Source organism: Salvia miltiorrhiza, chromosome 2 (genome assembly GCF_028751815.1).
Source record: "Salvia miltiorrhiza cultivar Shanhuang (shh) chromosome 2, IMPLAD_Smil_shh, whole genome shotgun sequence".
NCBI classification, from domain to species: Eukaryota; Viridiplantae; Streptophyta; class Magnoliopsida; order Lamiales; family Lamiaceae; genus Salvia; species Salvia miltiorrhiza.
In genome coordinates, this window is record NC_080388.1 from 31,381,473 (window position 1) to 31,395,983 (window position 14,511).

At 37.6% G+C, this 14,511-nt stretch overlaps 2 protein-coding genes across 3 annotated transcripts; one reads left to right on the forward strand and one right to left on the reverse strand.

The window, feature by feature from the left end:
* The first annotated feature begins 1,747 nt into the window (after positions 1-1,747).
* LOC131013333 (protein SPA1-RELATED 4) lies at positions 1,748-8,011 on the forward strand. 2 transcript variants are annotated; one of them, XM_057941405.1, is made up of 7 exons: positions 1,755-3,467; positions 3,613-3,770; positions 4,249-5,206; positions 5,294-5,440; positions 5,573-5,884; positions 6,334-6,393; positions 7,593-8,011. In XM_057941405.1, the coding sequence occupies exons 1-7, from the start codon at positions 2,592-2,594 to the stop codon at positions 7,779-7,781; spliced, it is 2,700 nt and encodes an 899-aa protein (XP_057797388.1). In that variant the 5' UTR covers positions 1,755-2,591; the 3' UTR covers positions 7,782-8,011. The 2 variants fall into 2 exon arrangements, with proteins under 2 accessions (XP_057797389.1, XP_057797388.1); XM_057941406.1 differs by lacking the exons at positions 6,334-6,393; positions 7,593-8,011 and having other exon boundaries at positions 1,748-3,467; positions 5,294-5,486; positions 5,573-5,878.
* A 135-nt stretch (positions 8,012-8,146) lies between these two features.
* On the reverse strand, positions 8,147-12,399 carry LOC131013335 (beta-glucuronosyltransferase GlcAT14A-like). The gene is made up of 5 exons (XM_057941407.1): positions 11,857-12,399; positions 10,288-11,088; positions 10,103-10,178; positions 9,898-10,013; positions 8,147-8,898 (listed from the first exon to the last, which is right to left on the reverse strand). Exons 2-5 carry the CDS (start codon positions 10,850-10,852, stop codon positions 8,399-8,401), a joined length of 1,257 nt encoding a protein of 418 aa, XP_057797390.1. The 5' UTR covers positions 10,853-11,088; positions 11,857-12,399; the 3' UTR covers positions 8,147-8,398.
* Positions 12,400-14,511: the final 2,112 nt, after the last annotated feature.

The following is a 14,511-nucleotide window of genomic DNA, read 5'->3' on the forward strand; positions in this document are numbered from 1 at the left end:
AACAAACCAAGCCGCTTGCGAACTATTCGGAGCTCGGCTTGAAAAAAGCTCGTTCAAATTCGTTTAGAGAAGCTCGTAAAATAAATAAACCAAACTTGAGCTTAGTAGTATTCGGCTCGTTAGCTCGTGAACATGTTCGTCAAGTGATTTAGCTTGGAAAATATAAAGTATTAGTAGACATAACTTATATTTATCCTCTAAAATTAATAATAATTGTATTAAATGGCTTTCTCGCTGCAGGTTTCTCACATCTTTAGAGAAGGAAACAAGGCGGCAGATTTAATGGCTAACCAACAACGTTCGGAAGGGTGGTGGCCGCACGAGATTGAGGAGATTAGGGCTGCGGTTTGCCTGGACATGGCTTCGCATAGCCATCTGCGTCAGAAACGGTAGTTGAGGCTGATGGGTTGTTGTCTGATTCGGGTTTTTCTACGATCACTTGGCAGGCGTTTGGATTTTGGGATGGGGGTTGTGGAGTGTTCACGGAGATGGCATATACCCGGATGTTTTGCTCTCGTTTTTCTTTATTTGGGTTTGTTCTTCTTACGGCGACGGAGTCTTACCGGCCGTTTTGTTTTTTCGTGGGGTGAGAGCCGGGATAGTTTGGGGACGATGGTTAGGCTGGAGTTCCGGAAACTTTCCCTTCCGCTCTTCCCTACTTTCGTTTTGTGTTTAGACGAGTACTCTTTTTCCTTTTCACGGTTTTCCCCACTGGGTTTTCCGTGAAAAGGTTTTAATGAGGTTCGGCCCTTAGACTGCTCCTTCTGTGCTTTCAAGGGTTTTTTTGGGTTTTTTCTTTTCTTTTTTTATATATAAAATCACCATTTAATAAATGTATTAAATCTCTAATTAATTTTGTTTGTTATAAGAAAATAATTAATATATTTAATATTTTAAATAAAATAATCAATATTTTGAATATAAATATAAATTTAGAAAGTTCGTATAGGCTCGATTAGGCCCGTGAGCCTCAAAGTATTCGGTAAATAAAGTTCGAGATTCGATTCGATGCTTAACAAATCAAACTTGAGCACACCACTATTCGGTTCGACTCGGTTCGATTACACCCCTAACCATGGGGAAAGGGAAGAATGGCTAATTCCATATGCATGGAAATAGGCATTTCGTCGGAAATGACGATTCCCATTACAAAAATTGTATCAACCCTAGGATTGAGAATGGGCGCATGAATCACCGTTTCATTTTCATTTCATTTTTGCATACCAGCTGTGCCCATGCGCTTATTTTCTACAGAAGTAAAAAGGGTAGGAAAAAGATTGGAGTCGAAACCGACATCATCTTCGTTGAAGCAATCTACCAAAGAATTGGAAATTTTACTCAACAGAAAATCTGGCATCGTATCGATTCCAGAATCTTGGTACGTAGATTAGGCCGTAATTGGGTTTGTCAACAAAAATAATTGTTTTTTATAGACCAAAATGGCAAGAACTAATTTTTTAATACCTTGAGATTAAGTTAAAAAGATTCCAATTGACATATTTAGGTAGTAATTAGGAATATTTTAGTAGCATTTTGGCCATGATTCTTTAATTTAATCTTGATCATTTTGGGATTTCTGGGTCCGATCATCGGTAATTGTGGAATATTTTAGTACCATTTTGGCCATGATTCTTTAGTTCAATCTTGATTTTCCGGAATAAAAAAATGCAGCCCAGAAAAAGAAATGGTTTAATAATCCTAATCACTTGTTTCGAAAAGGACAAATCTTAGAGGTTGAAGACGAGAATGAGACACGTCGCCAGTTTACATGAATGGAAGCGGGAATTGTAGATAATACAAGGGCAGGTCCTTTTAGGGTTTGTAAATACGTCAAGTATAGACGAAATGATCTCACAAATCTGCATAAAAAGGATTTTTTTACACATCTCGCGTTTATTGCAATCACAAATCTGCATAAAAAGGGATTTTTTACACATCTCGCGTTTATTGCAATTTACGATGTGTAATGTATTCGTCACATTTGAGGTCTGTCTGTATGCTTTGAACATTTAGTTTTTGTTTTTGTCGTTTTTTTTTTTACTCTTTATTTTTTCTTTTTCTTTTTTCTTGGGGAATGGAGAATTTTGTGAGGCTGTGGTGTTTTCATTTAATGGAAAAAAGAAAAATAATCACAATGTTTGTTTTTCGTGTTGGGATGTGAGGAAAAAGTAGAGTATCAGTTTGTGTGGTTCGTGTTCTTTTGTATTGCTCGGGCTACACTCTCTCTCTCTCTCTCTTCCCCATAATCTCTGGTGCTGCTTCTTGCTGCTCTCTTCTCTCTACCTCACAACTCATCGCTCTCTCTCTCTCTCTCTCTCGATATATGTTTACTGTGATTGTGTATATGGTGTGAAGTAGATTTTGTGGGTGATCTGAATCTTTCCTAACCCAACAAATTCGGTGGAGTTATAGAATTTTGAATTGTAAGAGCTTTCTATGCTAACTCTATACGATCAAGAGACGGCTGACTATTCTTTTGCGGCATATATTGGTTAATACATATATTATTTTGTGGTCATGATGTTTTCTTGATTCCGAATGGCAAAAGAAATTGTTGAAATCTTGTGGATCAAGTCATTGTGCAATTCTTTATGTTTGTGTTTGTATCCTGGGATTCATGTAAGTATACTAGTAGTGAGAGGTGGATAGTTATGGAGGGCTCATCCGAGTCTGGTTGGGAGAGGTCTGATAGTTCTAGGGGTTTGAATTCTTCATTCTTGGTCAGAAATTCAAGAATTTTGAGGGCAGGTGCTGTCAGATTTTCAGGAGATAATAATAGCAATGATTCTGTGAGGAAAGGGAGGCCTTGGACTCATGTCAATAGCCATAGAGCTCTCCTCCCCGGGGTTGAGGGGGCCGACGGCGGAGGCGGGGCTGTTGCCCGCCCTACGGAATGCAACGATGTGAGTTTGAGGAAATGGTTGGATAATCCAGATAGAACTGTGGATGCCCTAGAGTGCCTGCATATATTCTCTCAGATTGTAGATGTAGTGAACTTGGCTCATTCACAAGGAATTGTAGTTCACAATGTTAGGCCTTCGTGTTTCGTTATGTCCTCATACAACCGGGTGTCGTTCATTGAGTCTGCGTCTTGCTCGGATTCTGGCTCGGATTCCCCGGAGTATGGATCAAACAGCCAAATGGCTCAGTTCAAGGGTTCGCCCTCGCTTGTGCCTCCTGAGTCGCAGCACTCTAGGAGTCAGTCGGGCGCGCAGGATGCTCATCTTGCAAGGAATCCAGCCTCACAGATTAACTCCGAAAGCAGCTGTTTGCAATCGAGTTCAGGTCAGGCTGTGCATGCTTCAGAAGGTGCTGCCAATGAGCGAACGGGAGACAAGAAGCAGTCTTTTCCAATGAAGCAGATACTGCTCTTGGAGTCCAATTGGTACACCACACCAGAAGAGGTTTCTGGTGATCCGACTTCGTGTGCTTCAGATATTTATCAACTTGGTGTCTTACTATTTGAGGTCAGTGCTCAGCAGTTGTTGTTGAACTAATATTCGAGTTTTCTTCCCTGAATGTAGTGTGAGTTAGAATTCGCGCGTGTGTGTGTTTAGTTAATGTAGTTTTCAAGAATCTTACTGACATATACACATGTCTATTTATGAGCAGTTGTTTTGCACTTTTAATTCCCTGGAAGAGAAAAGCTCGACTATGGCAAGCCTGAGACACCGTGTCCTCCCTCCGCAGCTGCTTCTTAAGTGGCCTAAAGAAGCTTCGTTTTGCTTATGGTTGTTGCACCCGGAGCCAAGTAGCCGGCCTAAAATGAGGTATGTGTTTGTAAATATCATGTGTATTGATTCTGAAGTTTCAGATAATATAGCCTTTCTGCTAGTACTCAATTTTCTATAATTTGTGTCATGTTGAATTATCTTGTATGCACCATGAAGTTTGAGAATTTGTTGTGTAACTATTCAACTGCTGGAAAATGATGCTTTGAAAGCTCTTGCTTCAAACTTTGTAATTCGTTCAATGTTTTCTGGAGTATTCAGTTTTCTAATATGTGATGTGCAATTCACGACCTGATGACAACTACCTTTGCCCCAGTGGAATGTTAAATATAAACGTATGGTGTATCTACTGCCACAATATGTTTCATTCAATTCCTACCTATCAACTACGATTTCTTAGTGCTTGTTAATATCTTCTCCTTGGCAATGTGCACTTTAATTTACCTTAGTTATGGCTTCATTCTTTTTGTTTCCCAATTCTTTAGCTGTTCTTATATTTCTATCATAATATGCACAGTGAACTGTTGCAAAGCGAGTTCTTGAATGAACCTAGAAACGAAATAGAAGAACGGGAAGCTGCCATAGACCTTCGAGAAATGATAGAGGAGCAGGAGCTATTGCTGGAATTTCTCTTGATACTGCAACAGATGAAGCAAGAAGCCGCTGATAACTTGAATGAAACAATATCACTTATATCCTCCGACATAGATGAAGTCACGAAGCTGCAGACCTCTCTCAGGATGAAAGGAGGTCCAAGCTTAGAGTTCGGTAAGAGTTCAGGACCGGGTCCCAATTTAATGAACAATGCAGATGATGATGATTCTGGTAGCTCAGGGTCGAGAAAGAGAATCAGGCAGGGCCATGATACTACCGCCCCAGATGAATCAGACGATCATGCAGATATGCATCAGAAATCAGAGATTCCAGGAAGCTTTCTTTCCAAAAGTTCTCGGCTGATGAAGAATTTCCGGAAATTGGAATCAGCATATTTTCTAACCAGACGCAGATCTGTGAAAACAGCATCTCGGTCGTTGGCAAGACAGTCTCAAGTTAGTAGTGATGGTAGAGGAGGGTCTAATATAGCAACCGAAAGAAGTTCCATCAGTAACCCATCTTCGAGAGAGCGGAACATTGAGCAAAAGCCAAATGGATGGATAAATACATTCCTAGAAGGATTGTGTAAATATCTTTCCTTTAGCAAGCTAAAAGTTAAGGCGGATTTAAAGCAAGGAGATCTTTTAAATTCATCAAATCTGGTATGCTCCCTTAGTTTTGACCGTGATGGGGAGTTTTTTGCAAGTGCTGGTGTAAATAAGAAAATCAAAGTTTTCGAATACAATTCCATCTTGAACGAAGATCGTGATATTCATTATCCGGTTGTTGAAATGGCTAGTAGATCGAAGCTTAGCAGCATTTGTTGGAATAGCTACATTAAAGGCCAGATTGCTTCGAGTAACTTTGAAGGTGTGGTGCAGGTATGTTGATATTTCTATGCCCAAATTATATGCATGCATATGCTCTCATTATCCGATCATCACTGTGTTGCTTGGTATATTTTCCAGGTATGGGATGTCACAAGGAGCCAGACTTTCTTGGAAATGAGAGAACACGAACGGCGTGTGTGGTCTGTTGATTTCTCAGTGGCAGATCCGACAATGCTGGCCAGCGGCAGCGATGATGGTTCCGTTAAGCTCTGGAATATCAATCAGGCAATTCTACTTTTGCACTTGGTGGATGTCAGCTTTGAAACTAAACGTACTAAAGCATCTAGTTATCGTTGCTTGTGGATTTAATTCTGGATGTGTAATAAGTTGTTTTTCTTACATGGGCTGCTACTGCAGGGAGTAAGCGTCGATACCATTAAGACGAAGGCCAATGTCTGCTGTGTTCAATTCCCCACAGATTCCGGTCGTACTCTTGCATTTGGTTCGGCAGATCATAAGATATACTACTATGACCTTCGCAACTCGAAAATGCCTCTATGTACTCTCGTTGGGCACAAAAAGACAGTGAGCTATGTGAAGTTCATCGATTCAACAACTCTTGTGTCAGCCTCCACGGATAACACACTAAAGCTCTGGGATCTGTCGATGTGTACGTCACGAGTTCTTGATTGTCCCTTGCAGTCATTCACAGGCCATCTGAATGTAAAGGTATTTTTTTTTCCATCATTCACATTTGGTTTTGTTGTGGCATTTCTAGATATATGTTTGCGTGTAAGCGATTTTTTTCTTTCTTCTTTCGATATGGCTCGAGATCAAGTTACCAATATCAACTTACATTTAAGTTCATATGAACCTCATATTTTGCATGACTTGTTGCAACATTCTCTAGTAGGTCAGATCTTGTGCCTCCAATTTTCGACTTCCCGATTTTAGTTACCGTATGTTGTCCTGAAAGCCATTAAAATTTCCATCCTGATTATGATAACCTCAAACTTCGAAAAGCGGATTTCTTTATTCAGTGGCGATGCTTAACCTCTCTTTAGAATTGATCTATTGATTTTTAGTTGCTTTCTTTGTGTCCTAGTTATCATTTTTTCCCATGAAAATGTCCAAGTATATGAACACATGTAGATACTGATAGTATATATTCATTGCAGAATTTTGTTGGCTTGTCAGTATCGGATGGTTATATTGCAACTGGCTCTGAAACAAACGAGGTATTTATTTTTACCTCATATTACTAATCCTTGTGCAGCATTCCCTGTGTTTGTATATATTATATCCATTGAAATTTTTACTTGGTGATATTTGAAGTTGTTCTAGAGTTTGAATTATATTGCCTCTGATGTATGCCTTGATAGTAACTCTGATGGCCTTTTCTCGAATTTGATACCCCGAGCATAACTTAAAGAGAGACGTTAGAAGGATAACGTCCCCAACTTGTCCTTGTCAAAGGATGTGTCTATAGACTAGACAAGTAGGCATAACTGGTAATGTTTTTAGCTCATGAAATACATCACTGCCTGAAGACATCATTTTATTACACCTTTCTGTACAGACTTCTGGAGATGATTGCCACCAAATTGTTAACACTGCAATCAGCTCTCACTAGGCCCATAAACGTTCCCAGCTCAACAAATCGGCTGAATGTCCGATTCCATAGGATTCAAAATACTAGCACAAAAGATAAATACAAATAAGAGAGTCAATTTAATTCATGAACACAAAGTGACAAAACTAATTAACATAATTGCTTATCGTTCTTGGTTAGACAGTAAAGAGGAATTCCTATCACATTGTCTGGTGGTCCTCATTAGTGGGATCATATACAATTTCAAGTTCATATCTCTTCAATTTTCTCTCTCTAGCAAAAAAATTATATCTCTAGCTTATAAGTTCAATCATCCAATCACCGAAATTACATCTTATAAGCTCTTTAAAATAAGCTTAGCCAAACACCCTCTTTAATGTAATATTCAAATTGTAGCCACTAATTTATACACTATCTTATGCCTAGTCTTGAATAAAGTGCTTCTGGAAGCTTTTTAAATGATTCATTCTTTTAAATATCAACAGACATCAATTACAAAAATTGAGATTGAATGATATGCTGATGTTAATTTCGATCGTCTCTTTTATCATGATATCTGCTGTCTTTATCTATTCATTCTTGAAGTCCCTGAGGTTCTTGTTGCAATCTTGGGTTGGCTGGTGCAAGTAATGATGAGAACCTCCAAAATTCCACCAGCCACATCGCCATCTGGTTCACTTTAAATAAAAATAATATCAACTCTATTTCACCATGTACTTTGATGGTTTGGGCTGAGCTTGTTAATCTATCACTAAAAGCATAAAATACTGGCTTAATGTACAAGACTTTCATTCATTTTCTCTGATTGTCGCGTTTCTTGCACAGGTTTTCGTCTACCACAAGGCCCTCCCGATGCCTGCACTGTCATTCAAATTCAATAGCACGGATCCACTCTCCGGTGATGAAGTGGATGACACTGCACAGTTCATCTCATCCGTGTGTTGGCGCGGCCAATCCTCCACCTTAGTAGCTGCAAACTCCATGGGAAATATTAAGCTATTGGAGATGGCTTGATTTCCTCTTTGGTAGAATATTGGTTGGGTCAAACAAATTTTTTGCCTTAGTTTTGTAGTGGATATATATATACGTTGAAATGCCATTCATCTTTTGGAAAAGTATATTGTAGATAAATATGAGGTGAAGTGAAGAAAGAGGTGTGGAAAGGGGTTATAATTATTGATATATTTTTGTACATTTTGTAATAGCTCTGCGTTTCGATCATTTATGTAAACTCTTATTCTTCATCTTCCAAACTAGTAATGTATTTCTATCGCAGCTTGATATTTGTAAATCTAATGTTAACTTTTTCACTTTTTCAGCAGAGAGAGGGAGACGACATTGCATTTCCAGGGATAAAATCATAAAATAGGAAGACATAATTTAAAAAATAAATGATGCCGAATGCAGCAGCCATTGATAATATGAATATGACTTTATAACAGTATATATGTCAAAAAAGGACCTACAATTACATGGCCGAAAGAAGCAATTCTTTTTTTGTGTATATGCACTAATTCTAATTCATTATTGGTGCTTGGGAAAATGCCTAATGATCTACTACGTGTAATCTCGCCTCTCGTGGATTTCTCCCGCCTTCTCCCTCCACCTCTAGCAGCAATGGACGAAGAAATCTAGAAACATTGAGCTTTAGTAAAATTTTCTGAAAATACTATATTACCTATGAGGCGTTGCAGCCTTTGAGAACCAGGACTCGGCCTAAGCTTGTTCCGGTTCCCCACCCTCGAGCAACGAGGTTTGCCTGCACACCAGCCACCAGGCGTGAAGCCCCCTCTTTTCCTCCCGAGTAAATGAATGTCAATCTGGTCCAACACCGGATCGTCCATTTTGAATTTACGTGCAAATGGAGCATTGCTACCAATCATATCTGCTGTGTCATTAACGGATAACGTGTGAGGATGCTGTTGTGGGGGGTTATCCCAGGATATATAGTGCATGTCGTGGTTGACAACAGTTGGCACAAACTGCGGAGCATTGCAGATGACAGTTTGGAAATAGCCTTCTGGGGAGGAAACAAAGTTTGAGTAATACATCAGCAGGGTTCGTGGGAGATTATCCCAGCCCCATATGCAGTACTCCACAAATGCACGTGATAAGATCATCCAAGCTGAACCTGCAAATAGCATTGTTTATCATTTATGATATATTAATTAATCTCTGATAGTAGAATGCAATTGATTATTGACCATCTCAAGACAAGAAATCCCCTTCTTCTCCCCAGCACCACATGATGGAATGTGTAGGAATAGGGTAAACAAACTTTGTGTTGGAGGAAAAAGAAATTATGAATCTAATTTTTTCAAGTTCATTCGTGAGATTCAGAAACCGAGGAAAAAAAGGCAGCCCCCTTTTTTATTCACAAACCCTGCATAATAACGACAACCTTTTCTGGATAAAGAGGCTAGTAGAACAGTAACTTGATATGAAGCAGAAGAGATTAGTAATGTTATGTGCATGAATAGAAAGCATTCAGAATAACAGAAACAGAATTGATTTTTCTCAGCTTTCAGCAACCCCAAAACCAGTAACAGGGTGGATAGGCTGCAACCAAGCAAATTGACAAGATGTTTGGCTGCTGCCTACATGATTGGCCTATCATATACATATACATTTTTTTTTTGATATATTACATAAGTAAATTAAGAAAATTTAAAGACCGCACGACGGACTCAAACCCAGGACCTCAGGTCGTGGGCATTAACCTCCTACCACTAGACCAACACACGCACACATTAGCCTATCATATTTTCTGCTACAAGAGAATGTCCCTCAAGAAGTCAGTAAGGTGATAGTTATGCAAAACTGATTGTAAAAAGAGTACACAATTAAATTATTTCCTACAAAATTTTAGTACTTCAGACCTAATTGTGATTTCAGGAGATTATCATGTAATTAGAATGTCAATTCCATAATGTTTACAAAAGACTAATAATCTCATATTGCATTACAAGGAAAAGACCAGTTAATTCAAGATGCACCAGGTTGGGTGGATAAATTTCCACAACAGACCCAAAAAGACATACCGTCAAGAAAGAGAAGGGAGATGAGGAGGACAAAGGACCACTGACAACATCAAAATTTCGATATGATGGATTGCAATAGATAAACTAACCAGTAAACAATTTGAATGCTGTTGGTAAATTTCTTTTGGGTCCAACTGTAAATATGTCAGATTTGGTTGTCTGGTAAAGTCCAGGATCTATAATCAACGGCATTGCCCTCTGAGCACTGTAAGAAAACCAAATAAACAGGATTAGACTTAAGGAGTCTCTTCTGACCAATAAAAGATAAGACCAAATATGTGCCATAGAACTTACGCTTTCCAGCCCAAGTCACTAGTGTGTTCTACGAAATTTAGATCTCTTTTCAGATCAGCGAATGTATCGAGAAGATCTGCAAGAAGGAATAATCATGTGCATGGATGTCCACTGTCCAGGTAATATAAACTCATAAATTCACAAAAGTCTTGAAATGAAACTAGGGATACAAAAGATAAACTCACCATCTTGAGTCACCAAAGGATAATCTGAAGCACTGAGGTTAATAAACCAATCCCAATCTTTATATTTCTTTAGAAGAATGGCGCATGCATGAAGGGTATTAGCAACCATTGTGGGACCCCTATAAGTGACCATATTTGATCTGTTATTTACAATAACATTCCCAACCTTCGTAAAAAGTGTGTGGTTTGCCACCCGAGATGTGAGTTCCCATCTCTCCTCTAAGGGAGACTCAAGATCCAGATGAACTATATAATAGTTCCATGGATGATACAGAGCATGAAGAGTCCTCCAAAGTTTGTCTACATCACCTTTTGATCCAGAAATCAAATAAGCAAATTTCGGAAGAGGAGGGGGAACAAGTGGCGGAGCTTGATTCATTTTTGACTCAACAAAGCTAGAGCCGTTGGAAGTAAGACGAGAAGGGAATATTGAAAAAATGGAATTTATTGTGTGCAATGAGGACACAAGGCCCATATTAAAGGAGGTTGCCAGAAGGAAAACACATACTAATGAACTTATAACAAGAGGGAACACCCACTTCTTCTCCACACTCAAGTACCCCATTGCAAAAACTTATGATCATGAAATCCAGTGAGAAATTCTCATCACAATTGGTTGGTTGTCTATGTTCTGATGGATCCAACTATTTGCACACCAGAGGGGTTAAATAACAATGTGCGGATAGCTGATTCCTGTTGTATTGTGGCAGAAAATGTTCAATTAAGGACCAATATCCACTTTGCTTGAAATCCACAGAAGGTGCTTCAATATATCAGAAAAGCTGTTGAATTGGAAACCCCCTTTACCATATTTAAAAAAAAAAAAAAAAAAAGGAAGAACAAATCAGTCAATCAGGAGGGTTAATTTGATACTGATTAGCATATAAATTAAACGAGGCTGCATAAACAACTAATCACTAAACTAGCACCATACAAAAACATAAATAAACAATATGTAGCTATATCACATTTTTATTCATACACGCATATATTAAAGGAGCAGTCGCCCAAATATAGTTATCTATAGTTAAAGAACTAAGAAACGGGCCAGGAATGCAACATCCGAACCTTCAAACGTACGCCAAAGTCTAAGTAAACAAATAATATAGCAATATCTATGTATTTGCGGATTTCTATATCACCCGAAGGTAACCCCAAATTCGAACTAAAAGAGTAATACACGATCTCCAAAATTACAGGAACTAATCAAACAACGAAGTCGTAAATTAGTAAATAACCCAAACATCCAATAAATAAAATAACGAACAAACAAAAGCAAATTATTCAATTTACAACTACACGACAAAAATATGAACAAAAAGGAAAAGATGAAAACAATGGAGCTTCAGATCACTAATTCTAGAGTCAAACCACAATACCAACCATACACGGTAGTTACCGGAACAATTGCATGGAGCTGAAATGATTTAAGGCCATAAACCCAAATTTCATAAAAATGAAACAAAAAAAATTCGAATCAGAGCTAGCGCGAGTGCAAAATACAGAAATTGACGCACAAATTCATATGAGCGACAACATGCGTGTCCAAAAAATAAGAGAATCGCGGACCTGGTTATTTTATATTACGATGGCGGAGATCGTGTCTGCCTTGGCAAACCCGCTAGCCAGGAGAGAGAAAGGAAGAAAGAGATTGATAGACAGAGCGATATATCTGTGCGCATATATATGTATATCTATATATATATAAGAGCGAGAGAAAAACAGCTGATTGAGTGAGAAAGCAGCGTCAAAACGCAGAAAAATGGTGAGTTTCAATTGCGAAGGTAACAGTGATCTCAGAATTTCAAAATTGTGATGAATGTGTGTGTAATTCTGTTGCCGTTTTGTTGGGGTAAAGAACGGAAGGGAAATTCCACAGAGAGAGAGACAGTAAATAAATACAGTGACGCACAAAAAAGAAATATATACACATTACAGAAAATGTACTAAAATAATGAAAATGCAAAATAATAAAATATATAGATACATAATAGATACGGGAATGAAAATAATAATGGTGGATTCTGCTTTAAACCGGCCGCCTCCTTTTCTATTATTGTTTCTTAATTTATGATTATCGCCTAATTACGTGGCGAGCTATGTAATAATCACCCAACCCCCTATTTATTTATACATGACTCACTTTTTGCCGCACCTGTGCTTTATTCTTTCACACACTGTCGGTGAAGTATTATGTTAATGTGTGTAATTAGTAATTACATAAAAATTCACGACAAAAATTGAATTGCCCAGTCTATACTTGTAATTTTTTTGTTGTTTATCCTTCATTATTTTCCTCAAAACTTATAGCAGAGTTAGATAATTATAGTGGTAATTTTACTTATCAACTCGTTTGGTACGAATGATTAGAGTGTATAATATGCTTATACCATTTATTCCCTTCGTTCTGTTCCAAATGTCTCATTTCTTTTGGGCACAAAAATTAAGAAATGTATATAAAGTAGATAAAATGAGTTAGTGGAAATTATTTAAATTAAGTATAGAGAGAGTGTATTGCCAAAAAAGGAAATGAGACAACCCAAAATAGAAAATGGGACAGTTGGAGTGGGGCGGAGAGAGTATTTGATAAGAAGTAGTGATACGGAAATATGTGCGTGTGTTGGCTTAGCGGTAGGTAGTTAATGCCCAAGTCCTGAGGTCTTGAGTTCGAATCCACCATCGTGCAATCTTTAAATTTCTTTATTTACTTGTGTAATTTATCAAAATAAAAAATAGTGATACGAAATACACGATCAAAATCTCGAAAATATTACTGATTTGAGGATTCTGTACACCTTCTATAAAGGTGGTACACGTAATACAAATTATGTTTATAACTATTATTAATTTTATATAATTTTAATAAATCATACTACTAAACAACATTTTATATTTTACAGAATTTTAGTGCATCCGTCCTACTTAAGTTGATCAATTTCTTTTTGGCATAAGATTTAACAAGTTACTAATATATAGGGTGTGTTTGCTTTGGGGTATAAGGAAGGGATAAGCTACATTTACCACCTTATACCTCGTTTGCTTTGATGTATGAAAAAATTCGGACAAGTTGTATAATTTTTCGGGCAGCTCATTATCCTTTGGAAAATGAATAATTTTATATCTAAGAAATGGTGGTATAATTTCATACCATCTTATAAGGAGTGGATAAATATATTATCTTTCAAATTAAATAAGATATAAAAATTGTTTGGTCCTCATTTTAAATGATAAATTTATACATCATTATATCATCCCTTCATTTAGAGGGATAAAAAACAAACACACCCTTAGTGTTTAATAATAAAGTGAAGAATGAATAAAGTGTGTTGGGAAATAAGAAGAAATATTCTAACCCTAGTTTTGATGATTCCAAAACCCTTAGATTTAATTTTTACTAGACTAGAATATCTTTTGAACTCAACTGTTGGAGTTCATTTTTCTAGTATAGACTGAAGACAAAGCATTGAAGTCACAAGGACTGAAGACGAAAGTACTGAAGTCTTGACGACTGATGATCCGAAGAACTGAAGTCTTGAAGACTGAAGAATGAAGGACTGAAGTTTACCTGAATTAAATGCTAAAATCAATGCGGAATCTGCACTGAAGTATAAGCGTTAAGAAAACACCTCAGTACACCTGAACAGTTAAAAGAGCATTCAATGCAACTGAAAGGAATGTTTCGAATAGAAACCTCGGAGTGATAGTGCAGATACAGACTGAAGTTGGAGTTATGTATAACACACTCAGTGTTGACAAAGGACAACTTGAATGCTTCCAGCACACAACATTTAATGCAAAAGGACATTGCATTTAATGCAATGATATAGTGAATCGTCCTCCAACCTGCAGAGTTTCCCTTTTCGTGTTACCTTACACTGTAACACCATCTCCTAGCTTAGAAAAACCATGCCTCTTTTGGCGTAAAGGAGATAGAGGGCGAAGACTTGAGCCATATTTGAATTGACAAGTCAAAAGGCAGATAGGATTGAAGGATTTCATCCAACGGATCTATTCCTCCTTATTCGCTAATAAATAGAGCTCAAGATTCAACCTTCGACCTCACTGATTCAAGAACATACGCTGAAGCTCTGCCGAACTAAAGACTCAGTTTATACTTAGCCAAAATCCTTGAATCGAAGAAGAGAATTTCCATTGTCAAATATCAGTTCACCCTATATACCAACATTCTCTTAGAAGCTACTAGGCAAATATTTCTCATCCTAA

What these genes read in the sequence shown, in the direction of transcription:
- LOC131013333 (XM_057941405.1), top strand. Translation starts at nt 2,592, where the DNA reads ATGTTTGTGTTTGTATCCTGGGATTCATGTAAGTATACTAGTAGTGAG. An exon ending in AGTAGCCGGCCTAAAATGAG is followed by an intron (nt 3,771 to 4,248) that starts GTATGTGTTTGT and finishes TAATATGCACAG; the next exon opens with TGAACTGTTGCAAAGCGAGT. An exon ending in CAGGCCATCTGAATGTAAAG is followed by an intron (nt 5,885 to 6,333) that starts GTATTTTTTTTT and finishes TATTCATTGCAG; the next exon opens with AATTTTGTTGGCTTGTCAGT.
- LOC131013335 (XM_057941407.1), bottom strand. Translation starts at nt 10,852, where the DNA reads ATGGGGTACTTGAGTGTGGAGAAGAAGTGGGTGTTCCCTCTTGTTATA. An exon ending in TCCTTTGGTGACTCAAGATG is followed by an intron (nt 10,179 to 10,287) that starts GTGAGTTTATCT and finishes TCCTTCTTGCAG; the next exon opens with ATCTTCTCGATACATTCGCT. An exon ending in AGCATTCAAATTGTTTACTG is followed by an intron (nt 8,899 to 9,897) that starts GTTAGTTTATCT and finishes TGCTATTTGCAG; the next exon opens with GTTCAGCTTGGATGATCTTA.